Source organism: Lingula anatina, chromosome 1 (genome assembly GCF_051362555.1).
Source record: "Lingula anatina isolate TDL-2025a chromosome 1, LinAna3.0, whole genome shotgun sequence".
NCBI lineage: Eukaryota > Metazoa > Brachiopoda > Lingulata > Lingulida > Lingulidae > Lingula > Lingula anatina.
This window is the reverse complement of record NC_141767.1, coordinates 60,024,376-60,048,099: the sequence shown is the minus strand read 5'-3', so window position 1 is coordinate 60,048,099 and position 23,724 is coordinate 60,024,376. Positions and strand designations below refer to the sequence as shown.

Here is a 23,724-nt window from a genome sequence, read left to right as displayed (position 1 = left end):
AATGTGTCAGTAAAATAAATGTGCATCTCGTAATACCCCAATAATGCGGTATAATTTTTGTTAGTATTAGGCCTACTAACGTGCGAATATTATCCAAAAGGGATTATTTTTAAAACTTTCGTTACCAAAATAGGCTAAACCTACCCTCTACCAGGGCCGCAGTTATTGTTGTGGACATTTTTGGCTGGAGCGACATCAGACCAAAATGACTGTCTATTTATCTAGAGACATATCTGTGAATATCTGTGGAAAATCAATCTGTCGCCCTGGTAGAGGGTAGGCTAAACCTTCGTTATTTCGTCTCCATGCTAACAAAGCAAGAATTTAAAATTTTTCAATGATTTATAAAAAAAATCATAGATTAATCACTTTCTGTCATCAGAGATTTAGAAAGGGTAGAATTCGCAATTATATCTTAAACTTCATTTTTCACTTTTATGTTTTCTTCAAATGGACCTAGTTTCCCCTATAAACTGAGAGTGAGTACGTGTTTATCGAGTGAATACATGCTTAACATTTACCGGTACTTTATTTCATTAATTTATAATTATTAGACTTACACAAGAAAAAAATCTTTCAAAGCGTCAAATGTCATAAGCCTACTATAGACTACTAGTTAATACCCAGTATAAGCTATAAAATGCATGCAGTTGCAGAGCGTATTTTGGATTGTAGCATGGCAGATGCAATTTTTCCCCCTTTTCATCTTACGTTACTATAGACACGTAGAATGTAGAATTATTAATCCGCTATAGATTAAACAAGATATATGTTTCATTAAACAGCAGTTTTGTAGATAAATTTGAAGTTTAGACCATTAAAATTTGTTTATCTATTATTTAGTCAAAACGATATGAAGAATAGTTGTATAACGTGTGCGGATTATTTTACTTGATGGAAGCTTGTTGTTATTGTCAACTGAGTTCTTCGGTCTCAATCACGTTTTATAGGAAACTCGCCGTGGAGCTCGGCAGAGCGCATAACATTTACAAGACGGATTTTATGTACATGCCTATATAATTATGGCTACCGGAATCACAGGCCTGCCAGATTACATTGAGAGGAAAGGATCTCTTTTCCTGCGATCAAATCACATGAACTATGCTAGGGCGACACTCAATTCGAACTGGTAAGCATGGTATTCGGAAGTAGTTTCATGTTTTTTAGATTCAGTATCAAGGTGACACCCGAGCATGGTTGTGTTCAGTATTTTGCATCTTTCTACTTTGATATTTATTTGTGTGTAAATTATTGTTTCTTGTGTAGATGCTGCATTTATTTATTTATTTTACATATCTTGATTTAAGGCATCAAGCAAGGGAAGCAGAACCAAAAGATTTTGATATAAGCAAGACAGAAAGGAGAGATCTAAGCAAGGCAACCTACAAAAGGATTGGCAATGTTACAGATGGGGTAGGATTCCTTTCTCCTTTTTTCTTAATCTTTTTTAGTATTAATTAATATGTGCCCCTTTTGATATCCGGGAAATGTGAAAGAGACAGCATATAAGTATTCACTTAATTTAGAGCCTGTTTCATTCTTTTTACACAAAGAAATATAATGCAGTACTATTGCCTAATTGAAGTTTAATGTAAATCATTCATTGTTCACTTTTATTAATTTTAGTCATTGCCAAATACCACGTACCAAGACCATGCAGCACAAGTTTCCCTGAAAAAAGATTTCCAAGAACAAGCCACAAGTAAACCAATGGTCAACCTGGAAACTTTTGCACATACTAATCTTGACAGGTAAATAATGAGTTATTCAACTGGAGACTGTAACCGTGATGGCTGGAAACTCTGGAGTTTGAAATATATGATATGATATGATGTGATATGATATGATATGATGGGATATTTTTAAAGTAGAAGTGTTAGTGACTAGTGTTTGGTTGATCTTGATTTATTGTTGTGATATTTTTAGAGATACTGGTCACCCTCAGAGAGGATTTGGATCTGTGTTGCCAAGGCACCATCCTGAATACAATAAGCATCACTTAGAAACAACTTATGGGGCAGATTACTTCCCACCCTACACATACACACCTGCACCAGTAAGTATACTAACCTTTCTCTCTCTTGTGATTTTATTTTGTTTTATGATATTATAAACTTAAGCATCATACAAGAATGTATATTAACAACAGATTTCCTGTATTTTCAGGAGCGGCCACCAGATTTCCCTGACAATTCCTGGTCATACAGAAAAATGCACTCACAGTTCACAGATACCACCGACTATAGAAGAGTTGGCTGGAACACATGGGCAGATGAAAGTGGAGTTTACTCTAACACTGTAGCAAAAAGGACTGTTTTTCAACCTACAAATACTATTCCAGAAAGGCTTGAATGATTTTTTTACAACTGCACTTTCATATTATAATTTAGTTTCTCGATCCAAAACTTTGGTGACAAATGTTTTTATCATAATGCTAAGTGGATAGTAACTTGCTACTATACCCTTCATATTACTAAACTATTTCAATACCCAATATATTTGTTAGAGCTTTATTAGAACTTCATTGTGTACTTGTTTACTTCTGTCAGTTTAAATTATCCACCAGACCATTTACCAGGCAGTCAAATTATGTCATTTGGATGTCATTTTGATGTCATTTCAATAATGCTATTTTTATGCTGTATTGACATGTAAAAAATTATCAAGTACCTTGTTGGTATATGACTGACTAAAATTCCATCATCATTTTTTCATATCAATGTCGAATCGTTTCATCTTGTGATTAAATAATAATCTCCAAGTACCATTTATTTACTTCAGTGTTATTAATATTTATATACATATATGCATTAAAAGAAGTGGAATTAAGTTCAGTTTGGTTAATGTAAATTAAGTATTTTTATACTGTTGAATTGATATAGAATTGGTCAAACGTCAAATAGATTAATGAATAGATAAATGAATGAGTAAATATAGTAACGTAAAGGCAAGGTTTCTATAAACGGTATTTTTCCCTAGGTCTAAGAAGTAGTTTTCTCTAACTTTTCCTTTATGCCCCTATTCCACACCTACTACGAATTATACGAACCGCCAAGAATTGATAATTTTAGAAATCGTGAGGGATCGTGGAATTTTGTACATCTCTGGTAGAGATCTTGACCCTGTAGGATTCTGCTTGAACAGTACGAATGTGGTCAAGAAACAGTTACGATTTGCAAGAATGACTGACGAATACTTCACGACTAGTATAGGATTCAGTTAAAGAGAAAGCTAAGTATCTGCCGAATGCACCACGATTCTGGCACCATTATAAATGTTATCTTGGCTATTCTTGAAATTTCGAAAATGTTCCTCAAGACAGACATAAAAACTTGTTTTTATGGCATCTATCATAATGCGTAGGTTCTTGGCTTCGATGGTGTTCGTCAGGCGAGTTCTATTCAGTGAACAGTACAGTTTGAAAGGCACGCAGATAAAAACTTTAATGTTACTTTGTCATACAGAGTTCCGGAAATTTACTAAAGCAAAACCCTCTCCTTCCTGTAGAGAGAAAATTTTGTCTGATATCGCAGAGACCCAAAACACGATATGAAATTCACTTGAAACTGGGCAGCCTTTATAGATCGTTCAGGAATTTTAAACATTTAATTAAAAGAAATGCCTTCGTTGTCTTCCCCGGCACCGATACGGATATAATTCCTTCTGGGGTGAATCTCCCCCCAAGCAAGAAGTTATAACTTCTTGCCCCAAGACTTCAAAGGCGAATCTTCCTCCTAAGTGAAGTCGTGTGAGGTGACCCGGTGTACCATGAAAATCTGACTCCCCTAAAATGTGACTCCCCAGTCAGATTTTCATTATGAAAATGTGACTCCCCCTATGAAATTTTGATTATGTGCACACTTTTAATTTTCTTATTTTTTCATGAAAATTATCACCTGCAAACTACAAAAAAGGGCCTATGTATCCTCCATTTTACATACTACACTACAAGATCACAGTCATATACTCAAAATAAAATAAGATGTATGAAGTTTTGTGGAGGGGGAGTCAAAGTTTCATGGGGGGAGTCAGATTTTCATTATGAAATTCTGACTGGGGGAGTCAGATTTTCATTATGAAATTCTGACTGGGGGAGTCAGATTTTCATGGGAGTCAGATTTTCATGTTACACCGGTCATGATCTCTCTGCTTTATCCTGAATGATCTAATGACTGCCCTCTTCCAAGTTATCTCTGAATATTATTTTGTGGTATTTTACACCTTGTTTTACAGAATAGTAGTCAAATCGTGGTCAGACGGATGCTTCACGATTCCCAGTTTAAGATAAGAATAGGTAAGACTGGCAAAAATGTACTAGGAATCAGATACGATAAGAATATACCAAGGACTTTTTTGCATTCGGGAGCTCAAAACGTTTGTCCCGATTTCACGATCTCTCAAGAATTGCAAGAACTGACTAAGAGTAAACAAGAATCAGTTCAGAGCTTAAAGAATTTATCACAATTAAGGTAAGAACCCTGGGATTTATCAATTCGTGGCGGTTCGTGGAATTTGTAGTCGGTGTGGAATAAGGGTATTAACCAGAAGGTGAAAAAAGTAAATAATTATCATATATTTGACTTCTTCTTATCCAATCCTAAGCATGGGTAAACCAGTTAAGAGGGTAGTATTAAATTTTCACCCCAGGAAAAGTCTATACAAGACACAGCTCGCGACCAGTAAGATTATCGACATACAGGGGCGAATCCAGGATTATTTGATTATATATGGGGTCCGCGGATACCCTTGGATTGGGGTTCGGGGGACACTGAAGGGCCCCGAAAAATTTTGGTATTTTAGAGGGAGAACGTTGCCATTTGGTACGGTTTAGAACTATGGTTCAGCTGGTCAAAATTCTAGTTTCAAGAGGGGACCATTGGTGTGATTTTTTTTCAGAAATCGAAGGGGGGTGGGCAGGACCCTCCTGACACCCTAAATCCACCACTGTTATAAATTGGAGTTTTCTTATATCAGATGTATAGGTATAACACGTTTTGACACACATGGTTACTTGGGCGTATATATTAATACCCTGAAATATATGTTTTTTTTTCTTTCCTACACGGAATCCAAGATAAGAGGTAGGGCTGGCGCTGTCACCATGTGTTATTTAGCCGTTGAAGTGCCCGGAAGCGTGTAATCTTAGTCGGGCGTACACGTAGATAGCTATCGGTTCGGGGGATAACTCCATGGCCGCTGCAGTTAAAATCAAGATTGATGTAGTTATTATGAAGAACATACCCGGTGCCATTAATTTTTGATAACATCTTTTAAACCGATGGTAGTGGGTATTGCTTACAGAAGTCCATTGAAATTTGGTGTTAAACATTGTAAAGTTATATAATGTAAACGGAGAGATTTAAAGAAAATAGGTGATGTATTTTAAATGCATGGTAGTTAACCAAGACCTCTTTAACAATATTACTTGTTAATTACGCACCGCCGCACTACCCAAGCCAGGTAACAACAAGTAACTCAGATTCTTGGTGGGCTTTAATATTTTTTTCAATATATCTCATGGGGTAATGTTATTGGTATTTCAAAATGACGTTTATTATCGATATTTAAACAAATGAATTCAAACACGGTCGCGAACATTCATGAAAGTGATCGCTCTAGGGTATCTTGAAGCATGCCTATGCCCAGGCAAGACTTCCGTGGAAAATCCGCTCCTCGAAAAATTGTATTACATAACACCGTGCTATACAGATCTGCTTAACAAAAATTTCGATCGGGTAATGTAAGTACAGAATGGACTGGAGACAATTGGCGTGTCATTTATTTTTCACGAAAATATATCAGACAATTTTATACTGTCTTTGAAAAAGCAAAGAGTGAAAGATAACTTTAGACAAACATTGACCGGGGAAATATCCAAAAGGAGTAGAGGGCTATTGTATCAACATCTTGTTGATAATTTTACAGTGCAATTTTATTTTATTAAGCCAATTTCACATAATTATAAGGAATTAATTGCCAAATTTAGACCTTTCATCACACAATCTAGCTGTAGAAACTGGAAGGTAAACAGACACAAATAAAAATTAAGAACCTGTAAACTGTATTTTAAATGACATCGAGGATGAATTTAGAGAAATTAGAGAACGATTGGGCAGAAATACATCAGAAATTTTATTATACAAAGAAAAGTGTTTTCAAGCTTATTAAATTGTTTTCACTTAACAATGTATCACAATTAAACAACTTAGGTAAGTTCTTTAAAATGTGCATCGGAGTTAAGATGAACGTCAGTCTGATGAGTTTTTATTATTACTGTCACAAACAAGAACAACAAGAGATCTCCTCGGTATGACCTTTTATTGAATTAATCTGCTTTTCTGGTAGTCCAGCTTTTATATGTTATCATGTGTATCACTTAAATATATACATATTCACATGTAACCTTTTACATAAATTATATTCTCTGACTACAATAACATACATAACTAGAAAAGCACTCCGAGAGCGCAGACCTCCGCCAAGTCAGCGACTTTTTATTATTATTGATTATTGATTGATTATTGATCCAGATCACTACCAAAAACTAATCATCTGTTCCTTGGCCCACTTCTGACAGTTCCTGAAAATTTCATCAAAATCGGTCCATAACTTTTTGAGTTATGTTGATGACAGACAGACGAACAAACAAACAAACAAACAAACAGGGGTGAAAACATAACATTACTTACATTTTGGTGGTGATCCGGATCAATAATCAATCAATAATCAATCAATAATCAATGGAAATTTAGGGGGTGAAACGGCATTGGCTGGAGACTTGGCGGAGGTCTGCGTTCTCGTTGTTGTTGTTATGACTTTATATTTTTACTGCATTTCATTCTGATGAGCTGTAGGGCTCAAGGGTTTTATAAATTGAAGTGAATTGAATTTCACAAATAACATGGACCTCATACTGAATGAAAGTCATTCGAATGCAGTATTTTACACTACTTGGGATAACCGTAATTAAATGCAAGTCAAATCATTGAATAGTCAGGCACCTGGCTTCGTATGGATATAAACCCCTCCGTAGAGATAGGTGAATGGGTATGAATTGTTATCAGTAGTTTGAAAAGTCATTTTAAAGGTAGATAATGGTAGCTCAGTTTGACAGCTTACTGAACTGGCTCTCGTCAACGGACCACGTTATCACGTAGCTCATTAACTCCCAAACCTAGCTAAAAGAGAGGTGTTTTGAAGCTCAAAATTCACAAAATTACCTCCAAATTTGTGTACTTTAATAAAGATATCGTTAGTTGGGCATGTTTTCCGTTCAGGCCATTCTGACGGGCTGGCGATAAAGCTTCAACTTGCTAATGGGAATTAATCTTTCTATTTGGTTACGGTTGTGTTTGCAAGGCGCAGTGAAAATCCATCGTTCCATTTTTAAAATATTCGAGTTTCAGCTTATCAAAAGAACAACACAATAGGCAGAGGAAGGTTTGGGGGAGGGGGGGGGTCCAACACAAATTATTGATGTCTCGAATCTTCCATTGGTCCCATTGGTCCTGGCAAACGTCCATTCTTATTCAAATTTTGTTATAGATTAGATGAACACACTTAGGCTCAAGGGTAAAAGTAAACCCCCCCCGTCTCCACCAACCCCACCCCTAATGAAAACACCCGTTACAATCCTGTGACACCACTAATAATCGATGCTAAAATACCTACGCCCATTACAGTGGTGGATCCAGAATGTGCTGGGGAGGGGGGGGGGGGGGGGAATAAAATTCCCGAACGACGCAAATAAAGTATAAAATTGTGGATTAGGAAAATTTTACTATAAAATATAAAGCAGCTATGGAAAATTAATTTGTTCTTTCTTGTTTTGTTCATTATACTGTTTTGCGGGGGAGGGGGAGGGGTGGAGAAAGAGAGAGAGAGAGAGAAAGAGAAAGAGAAGGTATGTATCAGAATATAAGTGCCCCCCCCTGGACCCACCATTGCATTGAAGACGTGGACCGTAGAGGCTCTGCTCGTGGAACAGCCAGGAAGAACTCGACTTGCAGGTAAGGTAAACAGGGTTTGGTTCTAGTTTATGAAAAGCCCTTATGGTTTTTATGTTACGTTTAATTAAATCTTCGATCAATCGATCCACGGCAAAAAAAGTCTAAACTATTCGGGGAACGGCCCATGGTGTTATTGATGTCTCGAAACTTCCCATTGCCAAAAGTCTTCATTGTTTTTTGGTCAGTAACGTGATAACTATCCTTTTTTTACACCCCGTTTTAGTTTCAGCACACATATGCTAAAAATTCAAGTATTCTCCAACATAATTTTTGCATTTTCCGAGAACTTAACATCCATCGTGTATGAATAAGAACGTTACCAATATGCGAGAAGCTGGTTGCAGTCAACCGAAACGGAGGGGAATTCTATTCGCTAGTCTTAACCACATATGTAATTCTTTTGACAGTTTAAGCCCCTTTACACTGGACGGCGTCCTTTCTGCGTTCCGAAGCAGGGCCCCTTTTGAGAGAAAAAATAATAATACTTTACTTGCCAACAGTTGGCCGATCATCGAGCATTCATTCTGCAATCAAAGCGATGTTTGTGCCTCCTTTCTGCGACCACAGCGATGCCAGTTACATGGTCGCACAAAAGGACGCAGAAAGGATGCTTTCCAGTGTAAAGGGGGTTTTACAAAGGACTCTGTTTACACTGGGACCAATAAAACGTTTTATTTTTCCAAGATTTACATAAACTTCTGACCCTTAGTGGACCCGAGACTTAAGTATTACAGCATCCAGCATAAGGCCAAGGAGCAGGCTACCCGTTGTCATCCACGTAGTTTGTGCTTAATTAACTTTCACATACTGTACGCGTGGGTGTGCCCTAATGTTTAAAAAAGATGAATTAAGGCAAAAGCCTTAAATGTAGTATACCATCCGCGTTTGAAAACGTGCCAAAGTCACATTTTCCATGTTTACATATCCTTATTATTGCTCTTGCCAAGTATTTATGGTTAGCCTTCCAAAAAAGGGACTGTGCTGCACCCATAACCAGTTGAGTAGGTAGAGCTATTTGGGCTCCGCTAAATATGTTTTGTATTTTTTTTTTTCATACAAGGAGTCATACAATATCACTATTGATCATAATTCATATTTATATATATTTGCATTCTTTTGTACATTTTCATCTATCCATGTAGATGCATACGTTACAATGAATAAAGCATATCCTGCAAAGCCATTTACTTTTCCCAATTATGGTATTAAAAACGATTAAACCCCGCAAAGAAAACGGAATGGAGGACATGGTGGTCTAAATGACTGGTCAGTCATTTAGAACTATTTATTTAATTTGAAATGGTATAAAACATCGAATCGAAATTCAGGAACGGGTCGAGCAATGATTCGTGAGTGGGAGAAATTGCTTAATTTTCGAGGAAAATTCGATTTGGCTGGATAATTCCGGGATACCTTTAAGCAAACCGTGTGATTAGCACACAGCAAAACATAAAGTATTATATACTTTTGTTCTTCTTTTATCGAGGACTGGCGACATGGCCTCAGACTTATCGAAGAGAGGGACATTTATAGCGGACTCACATAGTTTTCTAATGAAGTATGGCGCCCAAGCGATACACAATCCCTACGACGAGAAAAACAATCCCAAGGTAACACAAATTACATACATGCTGAGCTATTCCTTGTTTGAGCCAATGTTCAAATAGGCCTACACTCCAAATGGCATTGCTAATCCTCAAAGGCTACTAGTAACCTATTAGATTTTGTTATAGCACGGATTCCATTACATTTCAAATGTAAAGATGTGTTCGTTTGACGGGAAGCTACATGTATCCGTACTGAATTTATTTTAATCCTTTTACTATATTTTGTCTTGTCTACAAACATGATACCCGATAGGTTTATTTATCAACAGGGCATAGTAAGCATGGGGATGGCTGAAAATAAGTTAATGGAGGACATTCTTTTTGAGAGGGTAAGGCAGCAAAACTACTGCAATTTCGGTCAACAATATTAGGCCAAGCATCATGTGAAGCGTTCTGTGTCTGAAAGTAATTTAAAATTGTCACATTCGCTTTATTTATGAGAAGATGGTTGAAAAAGATTGAAAAGATGACTTAAAAATCAATATTTCTATTTCAGCTCTCACAGCCAGATATGCATGGAATGAGCAGAGACATGTTGTACTACTTCAAGTTTTCAGGGACACGAGAGTATGTATTTTATTATTTTACGTAGCCTGGAGTGTAACATTTTTTCTTGGGGGGGGGGGGGGGGAGGGGGGGGAGTCAGAATAAAAATGTTGACTTTTCGGGAACTTTTCTTCCAGATTTCATGATGATGAAAACAACCTTGGTTTAACAATGCTTGTAACAATTAAAATACAAGACCAATTTGAAATTTCATGTTGAAAGTGTTCTAAAGTCTGATACAGTGAGCAGTATTCTGGAACCTAATACTCATCATTGATATATATGTACACGTATTTAGGAGATGTGAATGCAAAATGGAAATATGCGATTGTCGTTTTGAAGCAAAGTCTTTTCGACTGTTAAAACACCGCACAACCAATGGGGCATTTATTTCTCCATCATCTATACATTGGTGTTACAAGCCGTGTAATAATTTCTCAAAATGCATTTAACCAATAATAGTTTCAGGGTGTCCTTGGCCAATTTCATCACAGAGAGATTTGGGACAACTCGGAGTGTCGAGCCTGATAATGTAAGCGCACAAATATTAATATTATGTCAATCCTCATGACATACAGGCACATAAACCAGCAAATCGTGTTATACATCCTTATTATGTAAAAATACATGTTATATTCTATTTACTTTTTTTTTTTGTTTTCTTAGATTGATGTTTTATTTGTAGTCTTTAAAAATAGTGAATACTATCCTGTCCATAGTAAATATATATCTAAAGATATTAAATGTAACCTTGGACTCATTATGTATATAACGGATCCAAGATTATTTTAATATATAAGATATGCATTTAAATATGCATGCGTGTTGTGTACATGTACATTGCAAAGAGAGTACGTGCCATGAACTCCATGTTACATTTCAGGTAATGGTTGTTAATGGTTGCGGTTCAGCTCTGGAGCAGGTGGCCTCAGCAGTAGCAGACCCCGGGGGTAAGGGGAGGGAACCACCCTGACACATTTTTTAATGACGATGTGAAACAAAATCTCTTTCCGTCTTTTAAGGCAAATGTATGTTTTTTTGTCTTCCGTTTAATCTCAGTTCTAAATTTTCCTTTTTATAGTGTTGCATATAAAAATATTAGTATATCACATACACTTTTTATAAAGTAAACCGTTTTTTTCATATTTTACCGTATTTTATTAACGTGATAATTTTCAGAATACCTACTGTGTCCAAGTCCGTATTACAGCATGGTGAAGTTTGATTGCAATATCAGGGGCCAAGTGGATTGTTTCGATATTCCACTGACAAGCCAGGTTAGAAATCAAAAGTTTATATTAATTTTTCTTTTAACACAAAAATATCCCATTTACATAGAATTCGTAACTTTTGATTTTAACACCAAAACTATTTTTCTCAGTTTCTTTATGATATGTACGTATTCATACATATTAATTTAATAAAGTTGATTGTGTGATATCGTTTATAGCGAGCTTCCACCTGGTAGTTTTGAGATACAAGAGCTCAAATACGCAAATGAGGATAAATAATATGTTGGTTTGCTTAACTTTCGTCTCTTATGTTTACTAACTCATTCGCAATCTATGTTATGATGGTACATTGTGCAGGTGGTCATCTGTGATTATCTACGTTTTTCCTAGCAAGAGAATGGCAAAGTCCGACCCTTCCAGTTGACATTGGAAGACGTGGAGAAAGCGTACCAAGACGCCACCGGACAGGTCAGAGCGTCGCCTGGTCATTTAGAGACAAAGTGACTGACACCGTAATTTTCTGTAGGCCTAATAGCTAACACGGAAACTAACATGTAACTAAGAATACTGAGAGAAAAACAAGTATTGCCATGCGATTTTGGTAAAAAGAAATATGCCTGAAATCAATGTTCGAAATTCAGCAATGTTTGCTGTTTTGTTTAATTCCAAATTTTATTTTTTTCTCTATAGGGTTTGGTGGTGAAGGGCATTTTCTTATTGAATCCCTCCAACCCAACAGGAGACGTTTACTCGCCAGAATTGCTGATGGATATCTTGCTTTTCGCAAAAAGGTACGCGAAGATGGGGGACTTTTTCTTTTCTCTTAAAACCCATTCAGAACAGACGATACTGGGGTCTACTGATCCGCGGATCAAATGTGGCGGATCCTACATAAAAGGAAGACCGCTTAATCCTTTAATGGTCTCTCCGCCTCCACACGCGCCGTCCCTGCAGGGGCCTAGCAATTAAATCTGGAAACCGAGATTTAATCCGTTTAATGGAGCGTGTGGAGGCGATAAGACCATCGTGGATTAAGCGGTCTTGCTTTCATATAGGGTCCGCCATATTTGATCACCTGTTCTGAATGGGTTCTTAGACTCTGTCAGGCTATTTAAATATTTGTATACATGTGTGTGCTATAGGTGCAACAAAAAAGACCCCAAGAAAAAGATTAAAACAATATTTAACAATATGAAAAAATGAGTCAATCATATTTCTAGGCACCAATTACACGTCATAGCGGATGAGATTTACGCCTTGTCGGTGTTTGACTCAGAAACCCAGTTTTGCAGTGTCCTTGCGTTACCCAACCTCCCAGACCCTGACAAAACACATGTTCTGTGGGGATTTAGTAAGGTAAGGAACTAACAGATATAGAAATGGAAGATTACTACAATAGAGCTGTGGGATGATTACATACTGAATAATTCTATTCAAATTATCTATTGCCGATGAAACTATTTCTGCATTCATTTACCTCAATCCAATATACTTCTAATATGGAAATATCAAATTTTTCAGGACTTCGCTCTCTCAGGTTTCAGGTGTGGTACAATAATTAGCAGTAATAAGAAGCTGAAAACTTTCATTGACAATATAGCTTACTACCAGTGCACACCGGTACTGCTCCAGAATATGATGAGGATAATGATTTCTGACAAAAGTAGGCAGATGTTTTTTTAATAGAAATAAAATTTAAGTCATAATGTTAATACAATTTCCTAGGCTCCAACATGTTGGATCTGATATTTATCGGAGCATACTGAATGACCATTCATTGTAACATTAGCGCAAAAAAAGGCACTTTATTTACCTCAGCATAGTCAGGGTCGGGTTAAACTTGGGGAGACGTTCTTTAAAACGTAAATCATATATTATAAGACGCAATAGAACAAATTACCAGTCTGGTACTGTTTCGTCACGGTACCAAAGCAGCTAATGACTTTGTTTTACAAGTCATTTGTTAATGTTTAGACTTTAAGTAAGATTTAAAACTGGCAAGTGACGTTCGTGCTTTTGCAATGAACATCGGAAAATGTTAAAGCCTGTACATATAGTTAGTATATAGCATTTTATGTGGATATTCCCGTTTCTCCTTTCAGAATGGCTTGATTCCACGTATTTTCCTATGAACCGCCACAGGATGAGAGAAATGTTTGCTTTTGTTACGAATGAATTAGAAGATCTCGGGATCAAATGCCACCCAAGCAAAGCCGCCTTTTTTGTATGGGCAAATTTTTCACCGGTATGCTTGTCTCTAATATAACATTATCGCGAAGGTTTTTGCCGTTCAGACCACTTTAGACACACGCATCCAAACAGTAATACATGCTCACTTTAACAGATTATGATCGACTTGCCTAAACAGTTTACCCCCCAGTAGTGGATCCAAGCTAGTTGTTTGGTACACTTACCGTCTGATATCAGGGGCCTCTAAAATAGCATACAAAATGAAAGTATAGATACAATAATTTTGTAACAGACTGCTAGCGCGACCTCTGGTCGGAGAAAAGTTGTTTGGTGGGTCATAGATCCCAGGAATGTGGGCACAGGGGACCCTTCCTTTTCTTTTGAGGCAACCCTTCTCCTCCCTACTAAAGAAACAGTGAGCGAAACCAGACAAAACTAGGCAAATTCCCATCCCTGTATCCTAAATACTTGGAAACTCCGTTTACCTCGATTTTCCGCCAACGTGATTTTTTTACTTTGAAAAAAAAATCGTCAGAACTCAAAAAAGATTTGTGTCAATTTTTAAATTTTACGTCGTCGTGCATAGTTTAAAAGAGCCTTCCCTATAGCAATCCTGATTGAAACCATAGTGCTTCCCTTTGAACGGCTATTTGCGATATGTGTGTGTGTGTGTGTGTGTGTGTTTTCGTGTTTAGTTGTGTGCGTCTATGGTTTCGTATGATTAATAGATAGGCCTTCCTCCAGATAACTTGTAACTGATCCTAAGAATCAAAACTTGATTAGATCGTAATTACTCCCAATTGATTTTTTATTCTTGGGCCGAACATTCAAACAAATATCTCATGACTCTGTAGGCCTAAATTTTTCCCGTAGTAAATTGTCCTATGCTATTGTTGTATACCAGGGCCGTAGCCTGAGCAAAATGCCAGGGGGGGGGGGGGGGGGGGGCAGTAAGCGGACACGAGAGGCAAAGGCCCCGAGAGGGGGAGGGTGTGGGAGGGGGTGTCCCCCTCCCATGGTGTGGAAAATTTTTAAAACTGTATGTATAATACTGCATTCTGGTGCATTTTAACTTATTTATTGCTCAATCAGAAGTCAGGAATTGTGGGTTCATTTTGCCATAAGTACAGTCATTTTTTCAGCACAACACGCCAGTTGGACTTCATTTCGTAGATTGTCTCAGGATTAGGAATAGGATCAGGAGAGCTCCCTAAGGGAGGGTGAGCTTTTTGGCATGAACTGAGTTGGCTAAAAACAGACACCTTTGTAAACAGATTGTTGAATGATTGTCTAGTGCCCATGAGTGCATTTTCTCACAGAATTGATACCAACTTTGCAATTATTTTTTTTTACCTTTGCGATTATTGTACCACCAGCGTTAGCGCTGGCGGTACACATGGTTTTAGTCCCGTCCGGATCGTTCCGCCGGCTCCTGCGGCTCCTGCGGCTCCGCCGGACGGCTACCGTTACCGCTTCTCCTCCTAGACGGTAAGGGCCCCTGTACCCATTTCTTGGATTTAGGTCACCTATTATCTCAACTCGTTCCACGTAAAATTTGGGCTTTGTCGGTATTGGGGTCTAGGTGTGGCATTCATTGCAATGCACCCTTGTCCAAAAATGGCAAAATTAAATGCTAATTATCTACCCTACGGAATGAATTATGGGAAAAATTTCTACAGACGGCTTTCCAAAAGTCATATGTGTAGATTTCAAATATGCCCTTGGATTTGACCTTTGACCTTTATTTCAAGGTCAAACGGGCCAAAATTTTCAAAAAAATGAATTTTTTTACGAAAAAAAATTATTTGCCCTGTTATTCAGACACCACACAGACTTAACCAATAATATTATTGGAAGTTGTTACCCTTCAGGTCATCTTTCATCTCCGTGAATTTGGGGTCAATCGGTGCATTTTCACAGGAGTAGCGGCCATAAGATACCGAAACTGAAAACTGTCTCTAATTCGGGAACCGTTAACGCTAGAGACCCATTCTTTTTTTCATTTTGTAGAGCATGTAAAGCCCAACACTGGAGGTGGTCTCCGTTTTTTTGTATTTCCTTACGGTTTTCGAGTTACGCTGTATCAAAAAGTACATATTGGTGGTGAAAGCAAAATGTGCAGTACGGTAATGGATAATAAATTTTGAACTCCAGAAAAAAAAATATATAAGGCTTGGCAAAGCAGACAACTTGTGGTCAAAAATGACATTATTTCATCAAATTTGAACTTCTGGAACTTCAGAGCACCTCCCATTGCAAGAATTTTGACCAAAATGACCTTTTCTTTATTTTAATTAATTTTTTCCTGTAGGAAATTTATGGAACATTATGGTAACTTCAAAATTATAACATTTAGTCCCTTATATCTCCAAAACTGGCAGAGATAGGTCCATAGTTACTATTGAAGTTGAATAGAAAGTCATATACTGGCAATCTTACTGTGACCTTGAAATTGACCTTTGACCTACTTTTCACCATGAACTGAACTTTGCAAATTTTGCTTCCCTTTTATCTCCAAAACTGGCAGAGAAAGGTCCATAGTTACTATTGAACTTGAATAGGAAGTCATATACTGGCAATCTTACTGTGACCTTGAAATTGATCTTTGACCTACTTTTCACCATGAACTGAACTTTGCAAATTTTGCTTCCCTTTTATCTCCAAAACTGGCAGAGATATGATGATAGTTACCATTGAAGTTGAATAAGAAGTCATATACTGGCAATCTTACTGTGACCTTGAAATTGATCTTTGACCTACTTTTCACCATGAACTGAACTTTTCAAATTTTGCTTCCCTTTTTTCTCCAAAACTGGCTGAGATAGGTCCATAATTACTATAGAACTTGAATAGGAAGTCATATACTGGCAATCTAAATGTGACCTTGAAATTGACCTTTGACCTACCTTACGATGAATTAACTTTGATTGTACCATTTTAAGTTATACATATTTTTGCATATTTTGAAAATTCTTGTTGATTGCATTATTACAGCTTGTCAAGCACAAGACTGGTGGCTGTGTCCCTTACTTTGTGTATGTGGGGGTCTATACGAATGCGCTTGCTCCAGCTGGTGGAACAATATTCGGAGGCGGTATCGCCTCTCTGATCCTCTAGTTATTTTTTTTTTTTTTTTTTGCACCTCAAATCCCAGGGGGGGCAGCTGCCCCCCAGAGGCTACGGCCCTGTATACATTGCATTTGTCTCGTTTCGCTTCACAAACTTCTAGTTCTGCTCCGACCAGTGCATAGTTTACTTTCTTGTTGTAAACAATTGTCTATTTCTTAGCTTCAGAATCTACCAGCTGTATAGAAACCGTTTTTGTTTTCGCTACAGTTCATGTCTGAAAAGACCAGAGAGGAAGAAATGCAACTATTCCAAAAGTTGTTTGCTGCTGGAGTGTATATTATACCTGGGACCGAACTATTCTGCGTAGAGCCTGGTTGGTTCAGGGTCCTTTTTTCACTCCCAAAGCCCTATTTGCAAGAGGGTAAGCAGGATTGTTTTGTGTAAAAATCAAAATAATATAATTATTATTATTTATGTATTTAATTAATTTTATTATTATTATTATTTATTTATTTATTTATTTATTTTTTTTTTTTTGGGGGGGGGGGGTCATATCCAAATCATCATTATGAATTAAGAAAGATTTTATAACATAACCACGACTGCTTTAGTTTTGACTTCTTCCAATTTCAGGTCTAAAAAGACTCCGTAGCGTCCTCGTCCGTGGTATTTAAAATCCAGAGCAAAACCTTTATTTACCTTTTTGTAGACACTGTTACCAAACAAGCATTTATTTGAACTGGCGCAAAAGAACCGTTAGGATGAACAGCGAAAGTAAAAATTAAAATAAGCATTTGTTCACATTTTGAAAGGTAATTTTTTATGTAATTCAAGTAAACAACTCGTCTTCTTTGATTATATGTTTTTATATAATTATTGACTTTGGCTGAGATCTTGAACATAACATATTAACTTAGAGCAAATCACATTATAGTTTTATTACATTATGAAATATCTGAATGTCACTGTTGTCCAAGATAACATCAAAATTTGCAACATTTCTGGCATCCAACACAGTGGCTATCTTTTGTTTGTTTTTCTCTGACTGGTAAAAAAAATAGACAACGATGTCGTCCGTCATTGTTGAGTTTCATCAGACCTCGTATTCCCAGATATCATATAATAATGTTTACTAATGATATAACAAATGAACATTAATGTTTTATAGAATAGTACTAATTTAACATGTTTTATAGGATATATCTTCAATGAATGAATAAATCATACAGAATAGTCTTCAGATGTTTGGAGGCTTAGGCCTATGTTGCCGGCTTTCGTTTAGGGTGGTCTTAATTCTTCTTAATCCTGAAACAGTAAAAAATATAATGATGCCATATGAGTACTTTTTTTAATCTAAATTTGTTTTAAATATTTGGATAAAAGAAAACATTTTTTCTATTGAGCTTTTAATCCTTTCAGGGCCTGGTGCCAAGAAAGCCCTTATCCTTTAGGTAGTAAACATAGATACAAATATAGGTGGTAATTTGGGGCCCGTGATTGGAGGTCCATAAGAACCGATAAGAACTCTTCTGCGGAGACTTACTGAGTTAAAGCATTTAAAGCAAGTTCATAAGGAGATCGAGGAATCTATTAGCAGACACTCCAGACTAAGACCCACCTACACCACTGTACACGGTTTTTATGTCACCTGATGCAATAATCACCAAAAGAAATTTATGATCAATGAACAAAAACATGGCTTAGGGTTCTTGAGATTAAAAGCATTCCTCATTGCTGTAGAAAATCGGACCAATCGGTTTGGTACTGACATTCCATTTAGTTTGAGATCTGAGCTGCACTCAACCACATTGTACTCCTTCATAACAAAATTAGAGTTCGGAACCATCGAAATGGTAAGTTCCATCGTTATTTGTAGGGCCTACTTACCGGAAAACATTTAACAGACCAAACGAATCCGTTTTTGCATGTAATGCATTTATCTCAAATGAATAAATAATGAAAAATTTAAAAGAAGTCCACCGGAAGTTGAAAGATGGCGGAAACCAAATTTGAGGAATAAGTGACTTTTTAAATCAAATACAATAAACTATTGTGCGGATGATGCTACGCAGTTATGGGGTTGGGACTGGCATTGGGTTAGTGCCTTCCACGTTATATTTACTTTGAACTAAGGTTTCAGTCTTTGAAACGAAAATGGCATTTTTTTTTTTTTTTTTTTTGTTTTGTTTTGTTACTTGAAATCAAGGTGTCAACCAAATACCAAATCAGATCTTAATATCAAAGCACTCAACAGAAGACCCACATAATTGTTTGTTGAAGTGATAAATGTTGCAACTTGCCTTCCTGAAAGTACGGTTTTGGCAAAGTGAATGTTATTCTGAACCAGCCCGGTTCCGTACAAAACATACTTGTTCCAGGAACCACATACACTCCAGCTGACAGGAAACGCTGAAACAATTCCATCTCTCCATCTCGGTCACTACTGGACAAAAACTGAATGACAGAAAAAAATATTTAAAACTTTGGTTGGATACATTTGGTTCAGTTTTTGCTGCTCCTATGTATAGTGAATGATTTTGTATTGCAACGCTCAATTTCACACACACAAACACACACTGCACTTAACTGAAAAACAAAATTCTCACCGCACTAAAATCGGCCCATAAAAAGAAAGCAGCTTGACTAGGATGACATTTAACGCCAACATCACTAAGCTCTTTTACAGCAGACGCAAACCCTTCTCTCGTCAGTTTTAGTTTTGTCGGAAAATAAGTTCGGTCTAACCACTCTGAAAATTACAGAAAAATAATCATACTTAAAAGGTCGCAAAGTGAAGAATACACAAGCGCACTTAACACATTCACTAAACGCAAGATTTCATCTAAATAACCGCCTTCTTTCACGTTTATCTATCGGTGGATTTCTTCGGTATCAATACGCAACGATTAAAGGTAACTATTTTCTTAATTTCTTTCTAAAACGTTCATCAAAACTAAAAAAGGCATTGTAGCGGTGACAAGAAAGTCATTATTCAGACATTTCATTCAAAATAGCCGTTGCAAAATATCTGAGAAAGCACGTATAAAATCCTCTCACACCTTTGTCTGATAACATAATCCTGAGCATGTTCTGTAGTATCGGCGGAGTGCATTGGTAGTAAGCCACGTTATTCAGATGGGCCTTGATGTGGACATTTTGCGTGACTACCACGCCACAGCGAAATCCCGACAGCGAAAAATCCTAGAGAGAAAGAAAGCATCTATAATATCTCAATGAGGTGACAAGCTTGTTCAAAGAAGTAATATAAATCTAGGGCTGGTCTTAGAAAGTCATAATGCAACGATCCGACGTTGCGATACGAACCAACCATTATTTATTTTCTCTTGTGTGATATCAACCTACTGTATGTGTCAGAGCATAAACTCTCAGAACAAGTCAGTATTTGATAAAACACACGGAACTAATTCAAGAAATCTTGTGTGAGTGTGTGACTTTACTTTCTGTTGTTACATGTACATGAGGTAGTAAATACAACAGCGTTATATTTTTTCATGTCATTTTATTTCCAGTTGGTTCTCAAGCCGCCTTCTTTTCATTTTTCAAGCGGCCTTCTCCGTTTACATTGCATTCCTCTGCTAAAGTATTATGAGGACATGCCAAGCAACTCAGTTACTCTACAAAACACTGCCCCGCTCCTTATTCACTCGTGGTTGTCAATAACTAACATTAAATGTGCACGAAATAAGTTTGTTATCGCCTGTTTGGTTTAAAAACACTAGATTCAGCGCCACCGTTTAACGTCTTTAATAGGTGTTTTGAATAGTTTTTCGTCGAAAGAAAATAATACGCAAAAGTGGAAAATAATTTATTGGCATGGGAGTTACCTACTTTACTAAATCCCCATAGAACGTGCGTGCGTTGAGGGTCTGGGAGATCTGGAAGTGAGAGAACGCTGTGGAACCTGGCCTCTGAATCAAACACGGACAAGGCGTAGATCTCGTCAACTATTACATGAAGACATCGACTATTGAAAGAACAAAGAATATTATGAAAACAGATATTAAACCCTGGACCATATACCTCGCTGAAATATTTGGGCCTAAAACTAAAACAGAAAAGGGCACAGGGGACATTTGAAATATACGTATAATAGGAATTCATATGGTCAAAAAAAGGTGAATCATACCTTTTTGCGAAGTTTAATATTTCTGTCAGCAGGTCACGAGAACAGATTTCTCCAGTTGGGTTGCAGGGGTTTATGAGGAATATGCCTTTTACTTTCAATCCCTGAAGAGACCGATTAGCACTGCACAAGTGACATGGTGATGTAATATTGCAAACGTGTATCGTGTTGCTTTCTTCTAAAATACGTTTATCACAATGATATATCAATATGTAGAGAATGCTTATTGAGATCACACGTTTTCTGTAGTTTTATCCCAATGACTATGCACGCACCAGTTTTATTGCCTCGTTATATGAACCTTCTATCTGAGCCAACGTAAGCTGGAATGGCCTTATTGCAGCATCACTTGCCTGTAATTGAGAGCATACTTATATTTTGCGATGGGTTGAAAACAAGATCAAACACGATAACATCACATTAAAGTTCATTAATATCTCTTCAGTTTGCTTTTCATAATTTTTCTAAAACTCCTCTATATAATCTAGGACCCAATATTAGTTTGCTGGTTCCTAAATAGCGTAAGCTAATTTTACCCGAGATACTAAAACAATGACGGAGAACATATTGTTGGTAAATAGAGTCATCGTCAGTTCTTTGGAGCTCAGAGATAGAAGCTCCCCTATTTATCAGCATCTAGTCGATTAAGCGTGTTTTATGCATCCAATCAAAAGAAAACGCAGACCTCAGCTACCTTCTACAAGGGCCGCAGAGAGATTCTTCATTAGATATTTATATTTCTCTGACTAAAAATAATTCTGTGCTCATTTCTGTATTGTGAGCGAATTGTTGATTAGAAATGCCGTCACCACATACCTAGCCTTTGGTAAGAAGCAAATTCAACAAACAAACCACCTTCATTACCTTGACTAATTAACTTTTCTGCAATAAAGTTAAATGCAAAACTCAGCAGAGCCGAACTTATTTGTTCATCCATAAAATTAACAAGACAAACATCAACAAACAGACAACCTTGCTTTTCAATGGCACATCGAAACACTTGACTTTCATCCTCAGTTCTGCGTTCGCGTGGACAGAACTGTAGACGGGCGATGGGCACAGGAAGAAGTCTGTAAAAAGAAAATAATCTGAGAAATGACATAGTCAAAAACTGATATTACGATATACCTACACCATTAAATTTAGTCCATTACAAATACAAAAGGCACGTAAGTGCTCCACTCACCCCCGGGGTCAGCTACAGCAGCAGGGAGTTGTTCCAGGGCAGTACCACACCCATTGATGACCAACACCTTAAACATAAAAATGGTCAAATAAAATAAATGAAAACACCTTAATCGGTGACTCATAAAACAATGACATCAATTCACACAGAGCAACGCAGCACGCAGACAAACACTGGTGTAGCATTTTAGTAGCCGAGTTAATTATCGCATCTAATCATATCACTTAACTTCGAACCAGATAGACCTACCACTTACATCGTCTGGGTCAACAGGCTTACGTGTGTGGAATCTTTCTGTGATAAATTCGGCAATAGCGTTCCTGAAGCTAAAACACAAGAGAGGAATATTAAACATATCATATTACATTTTGGCATCTATTCCTACATGATACTCCTCTGAATTGCGCTTTAATTTTAACTAAGCCCAAAAATACATTTTATTGTTTTACAAGTTTAAAGAGTAGCACTAGTGTAATTGATTTCCCGTTTTTTTCCCCTCGTTGTAGGTCTACCTCTTCTCGCCAATGTAGTTAAAATAATACAGCATATCAGGGGTGACTACATGCATGTCGGGGGCAGAGAGCTGCAATTGTAAATGTTACATAACAATGTAAGAATAATAAAAAATTGATATTTGTGCCAAATTTACACATCAAGTTTATTTTGATCGTTGTAAATATATGTATAAGATCAAATTGTTTGACTGGCGCTAAAAACTGCAGCACGTTGCACCCTTGTAAAACATTTGGCTTAAAACTGCAATACGTTCTATCCTTTTACAGATACTAGAAAATTTGAATTTTATGTTGAAAGATAATGGACTCCAAAGACTTCAACAGTCATGTGTTGTTTCTCACACCCGTTTGATAATGATTTCTTCCGTCAGCTTGTTCTCAGCAATCCCCAACTTCAGTATGCCCTGAAAAATAAAACACTCTTTTTTAAATCTTTATAGAGCATTCAGGTGTTGGATATCATATTTTTTATATTGTGTTTTGAGTGACCCTCGGACACGCCCCCTCGAGAATCTCGCAATTAGGCCACTAACATATTCGTGCAGCGGAAACGGCGACAATTAACCTCTCCCCCCCCTTACAAAAAAAAAAAAAAAAAAAAAAAAAAAAAAAATCCCTAGCTTTTCGAGGGGGCGTGCCAGACAATTAAGGTGATTACAATGACTACACTTTAGCTAGAATCCCCGCAGAGGAAGATCGATCCTGCTGGTACGATAACTTGTCCATTGTCCGGTTGTAAAATGAAAACTCAGTGGAGACTCAACCCTCTACTACCAGTGCATTCCTCCCTTGCTTAAATTATGTCTAGAGAGGTGAGTTCCGTCTCCTTGTCCAATATACTGGATAGGTATAATATTAACTCCCAAGAAATATCTGAAATGTTACCTGACACTGACCTGGGGGTTGTTGACTTCGTCATACGGATTCCGGGTGACTTGGTCTCCATAGCTTCTTAGAAAATTGGGATACTTTTGCACACCACTGGCAAACTGAGACAGTTCAGCAGTAGACTCCATTCAGGGCAAATCGGGCAAATGAAATCAAGTATCCGAAGTCGGAGTAGGCCCTATTCTTCGATACGAGTCAACTAAGTAGGCTCTGGTCATCCGTCTATAGTTATAGAGGGTCATTAAAATACAGGAAAATGGGTCAACTTTACAGTAGCGCCCTCTTACTTCTGAGTGTCCGGAATGCCGGAATGTTTCAGTCCCTTGCCGAAATTGTCG

General features: G+C 37.2%; 3 protein-coding genes across 4 annotated transcripts; 2 read left to right on the top strand and 1 right to left on the bottom strand.

The window, feature by feature from the left end:
- The first annotated feature begins 905 nt into the window (after positions 1-905).
- LOC106165056 (cilia- and flagella-associated protein 95) lies at positions 906-2,767 on the top strand. Its single transcript, XM_013543151.2, has 5 exons — positions 906-1,129; positions 1,308-1,413; positions 1,627-1,751; positions 1,927-2,056; positions 2,167-2,767. The coding sequence occupies exons 1-5, from the start codon at positions 1,023-1,025 to the stop codon at positions 2,353-2,355; spliced, it is 657 nt and encodes a 218-aa protein (XP_013398605.1). The 5' UTR covers positions 906-1,022; the 3' UTR covers positions 2,356-2,767.
- Positions 2,768-7,744: 4,977 nt separating this feature from the next.
- LOC106165053 (1-aminocyclopropane-1-carboxylate synthase-like protein 1) lies at positions 7,745-17,490 on the top strand. Its single transcript, XM_013543144.3, has 14 exons — positions 7,745-8,009; positions 9,496-9,619; positions 9,886-9,945; positions 10,113-10,183; positions 10,625-10,694; positions 11,046-11,112; positions 11,342-11,439; positions 11,785-11,862; positions 12,085-12,185; positions 12,615-12,750; positions 12,916-13,057; positions 13,497-13,639; positions 16,921-17,074; positions 17,287-17,490. Exons 1-14 carry the CDS (start codon positions 7,906-7,908, stop codon positions 17,325-17,327), a joined length of 1,389 nt encoding a protein of 462 aa, XP_013398598.2. The 5' UTR covers positions 7,745-7,905; the 3' UTR covers positions 17,328-17,490.
- Positions 17,491-17,576: 86 nt separating this feature from the next.
- LOC106165054 (putative inactive 1-aminocyclopropane-1-carboxylate synthase-like protein 2) lies at positions 17,577-23,709 on the bottom strand. 2 transcript variants are annotated; one of them, XM_087018911.1, is made up of 13 exons: positions 23,384-23,709; positions 22,843-22,902; positions 22,496-22,566; positions 22,240-22,309; positions 21,984-22,050; positions 21,770-21,867; positions 21,073-21,150; positions 20,801-20,901; positions 20,503-20,638; positions 19,713-19,854; positions 19,260-19,402; positions 18,954-19,107; positions 17,577-17,958 (listed from the first exon to the last, which is right to left on the bottom strand). In XM_087018911.1, exons 3-13 carry the CDS (start codon positions 22,549-22,551, stop codon positions 17,891-17,893), a joined length of 1,113 nt encoding a protein of 370 aa, XP_086875037.1. In that variant the 5' UTR covers positions 22,552-22,566; positions 22,843-22,902; positions 23,384-23,709; the 3' UTR covers positions 17,577-17,890. The 2 variants fall into 2 exon arrangements, with proteins under 2 accessions (XP_086875037.1, XP_013398601.2); XM_013543147.2 differs by having other exon boundaries at positions 23,395-23,709.
- Between the last annotated feature and the right edge of the window lie 15 nt (positions 23,710-23,724).

Coding starts and splice junctions, on each gene's coding strand:
- LOC106165056 (XM_013543151.2), top strand. CDS start 1,023: ATGGCTACCGGAATCACAGGCCTGCCAGATTACATTGAGAGGAAAGGA. Junction 1,414..1,626: donor TTGGCAATGTTACAGATGGG/GTAGGATTCCTT, acceptor TATTAATTTTAG/TCATTGCCAAATACCACGTA. Junction 1,752..1,926: donor GCACATACTAATCTTGACAG/GTAAATAATGAG, acceptor TGATATTTTTAG/AGATACTGGTCACCCTCAGA.
- LOC106165053 (XM_013543144.3), top strand. CDS start 7,906: ATGTATCAGAATATAAGTGCCCCCCCCTGGACCCACCATTGCATTGAA. Junction 11,113..11,341: donor AGCAGTAGCAGACCCCGGGG/GTAAGGGGAGGG, acceptor GATAATTTTCAG/AATACCTACTGTGTCCAAGT. Junction 12,751..12,915: donor TTCTGTGGGGATTTAGTAAG/GTAAGGAACTAA, acceptor CAAATTTTTCAG/GACTTCGCTCTCTCAGGTTT.
- LOC106165054 (XM_013543147.2), bottom strand. CDS start 23,514: ATGGAGTCTACTGCTGAACTGTCTCAGTTTGCCAGTGGTGTGCAAAAG. Junction 22,310..22,495: donor AACTACATTGGCGAGAAGAG/GTAGACCTACAA, acceptor CTTGTGTTTTAG/CTTCAGGAACGCTATTGCCG. Junction 21,868..21,983: donor TGCTGTAGCTGACCCCGGGG/GTGAGTGGAGCA, acceptor TTCTTTTTACAG/ACTTCTTCCTGTGCCCATCG.